Source organism: Argiope bruennichi, chromosome 1, assembly GCF_947563725.1.
Source record: "Argiope bruennichi chromosome 1, qqArgBrue1.1, whole genome shotgun sequence".
NCBI classification, from domain to species: domain Eukaryota; kingdom Metazoa; phylum Arthropoda; class Arachnida; order Araneae; family Araneidae; genus Argiope; species Argiope bruennichi.
The window spans coordinates 32,470,423-32,473,571 of NC_079151.1; the positions used below are offsets into that span (position 1 = coordinate 32,470,423).

General features: G+C 44.9%; 1 protein-coding gene across 1 annotated transcript; it reads left to right on the top strand.

The window, feature by feature from the left end:
- The first annotated feature begins 315 nt into the window (after positions 1 to 315).
- Positions 316 to 2,940, top strand: LOC129972223 (mucin-5B-like). Its single transcript, XM_056086267.1, has 2 exons — positions 316 to 337; positions 1,454 to 2,940. The coding sequence occupies exons 1-2, from the start codon at positions 316 to 318 to the stop codon at positions 2,938 to 2,940; spliced, it is 1,509 nt and encodes a 502-aa protein (XP_055942242.1).
- Positions 2,941 to 3,149: the final 209 nt, after the last annotated feature.

The following is a 3,149-nucleotide window of genomic DNA, read 5'->3' on the forward strand; positions in this document are numbered from 1 at the left end:
GTATAGAATACTTTTTATATATAACTAAAAAGATTACAACTCGTGATCGACTTATTTCAGTTTCCTTCGTGTCCGGAAAACACATTTTTAGAATTATGCCTACCTATGAATATAATTAATTTCTAGACGTAAAATTTCGGAATGGTCTTTACGGTTAACCCTCTCATTTCTAAGATCATTCAAATACCTCAGAATAGTGTTAAGTTCGAATTTCTATCTCAAACGCAAGAAAAATTCTCCACCTCTTAAAAACCATGTTGACAACCAATGCTCTTATGGTTGAAGAACCAACGTTCTTAATAGAAATCGGTTAAGATGGATATTCTTTTAAGAAAAAGTATGCGTGAAAATCCTTTGAGTTTTCTCAGAAAATGTTCCTCAAATTCATCTCAGCTAGAGTATCTAACGAACAAATCACTCTTAAAGAAAGGGGGGTTGCAGTGATATCCAAGTGTGCCAAATATTAATAAAAATTTATATAATTTTAAACAAAATCCCTTCATAAAAAGGGAGCATAAGTGAAATAGATACCCACAAAACTGAGGATAGAAATTTGATACATAGAATTGGTATCTGCAGTGTTAATCTGCATCTTAAGTAGAATTTGTATGAATTTAAACTCTCAAAGAATGACCGTCTGCCGGTCTGTACATTTGTATATAAGTAAATGCGATAATGTAAATGCAACAATTTAAATAAATGAAATTTGGGATGGGATTTTGCAATTAAAATAGTACGTGAAAGTTATCATTTACAAAAAAATCATTCAAAAGACAATCGGCTTTTTTCACTACACTACGAAGTACAGGAAACTCGTACGCAGGGTTCTGAAAATAAAAACTTAATCATTTAGGTGGTCCTAAGCTCTGACCAAAGTTCAGTTTTTAAGCTAGGGGAAGTTAACATCTTATTTTAGGATATATGAAAATTAGGGAGATCACACTTGTTGATTTGTAAAAGAGGTTATGGCCCTGACTGAAAATATTTGGTAATTTTGGTACTTTCACAAATTTCTTCTGGCGGAATATTTTATATTTACTGCAATATATTTTACGTTTTACTGCATGAGAAATACGGATAACTTTTCAACATTTTCAGCTTTATAATAATAAATCCCCAAGACAGGGACCCCTTTACTTATGGCAAGAAAAGGAGTATTTCTGAAATAACGTTCCACACATTAATGCCCACATTTCTTAAGCAGAAAAATATTGAACATTAACTACGCATCAATTTGAATTCATAAAAACAATGCAAATATGATCTATTACATAACGTCATAGAATATTCCTTTTCAACATCCGGCATTATCACTTCATGCATTATCAATCGCAGTACTTCACTTTACTTTACTTTCTCATTTAGTCCCATTTTCTTTTTCCAAAACCCATACTACGCATTTTCAAGCAACAGGTTAATAATGCCGTTTTCTCCCTTTTCCCACACCAACCAGCCAGCCTGCCACAGTCCCCTCACACTTGCACACATTTCCCGCACAAACAAACCACAGCTCCCTCACACTTGCACACATTTCCCGCACAAACGAGCCACAGCCCCCTCACACTTGCACACATTTCCCGCACAAACGAGCCACAGCCCCCTCACACTTGCACACATTTCCCGCACAAACGAGCCACAGCCCCCTCACACTTGCACACATTTCCCGCACAAACGAGCCACAGCCCCCTCACACTTGCACACATTTCCCGCACAAACGAGCCACAGCCCCCTCACACTTGCACACATTTCCCGCACAAACGAGCCACAGCCCCCTCACACTTGCACACATTTCCCGCACAAACGAGCCACAGCCCCCTCACACTTGCACACATTTCCCGCACAAACGAGCCACAGCCCCCTCACACTTGCACACATTTCCCGCACAAACGAGCCACAGCCCCCTCACACTTGCACGCATTTCCCGCACAAACGAGCCACAGCCCCCTCACACTTGCACGCATTTCCCGCACAAACGAGCCACAGCCCCCTCACACTTGCACGCATTTCCCGCACAAACGAGCCACAGCCCCCTCACACTTGCACACATTTCCCGCACAAACGAGCCACAGCCCCCTCACACTTGCACACATTTCCCGCACAAACGAGCCACAGCCCCCTCACACTTGCACACATTTCCCGCACAAACGAGCCACAGCCCCCTCACACTTGCACACATTTCCCGCACAAACGAGCCACAGCCCCCTCACACTTGCACACATTTCCCGCACAAACGAGCCACAGCCCCCTCACACTTGCACACATTTCCCGCACAAACGAGCCACAGCCCCCTCACACTTGCACACATTTCCCGCACAAACGAGCCACAGCCCCCTCACACTTGCACACATTTCCCGCACAAACGAGCCACAGCCCCCTCACACTTGCACACATTTCCCGCACAAACGAGCCACAGCCCCCTCACACTTGCACACATTTCCCGCACAAACGAGCCACAGCCCCCTCACACTTGCACACATTTCCCGCACAAACGAGCCACAGCCCCCTCACACTTGCACACATTTCCCGCACAAACGAGCCACAGCCCCCTCACACTTGCACACATTTCCCGCACAAACGAGCCACAGCCCCCTCACACTTGCACACATTTCCCGCACAAACGAGCCACAGCCCCCTCACACTTGCACACATTTCCCGCACAAACGAGCCACAGCCCCCTCACACTTGCACACATTTCCCGCACAAACGAGCCACAGCCCCCTCACACTTGCACACATTTCCCGCACAAACGAGCCACAGCCCCCTCACACTTGCACACATTTCCCGCACAAACGAGCCACAGCCCTCATTTACACGCATTTCCCGCACAAACGAGCCACAGCCCTCATTTACACGCATTTCCCGCACAAACGAGCCACAGCCCTCATTTACACGCATTTCCCGCACAAACGAGCCACAGCCCTCATTTCAGAATATTACTAAAAATTAAATATTTTCACATTTTGCCCATACTTCTCGCTAAAATGACACATTGCCAGCTTCCACATAATATCCTCACTCACTCCTCACATTAGACCGCTACCACACTATCCGCTGCTCCCACTCCCCACATTAGACCGCTACCACACTGCTATGTTGCTTGAATTCCAGTCTATTCTATACACCGCAACATCCCCTCTCGCTCTACAGAT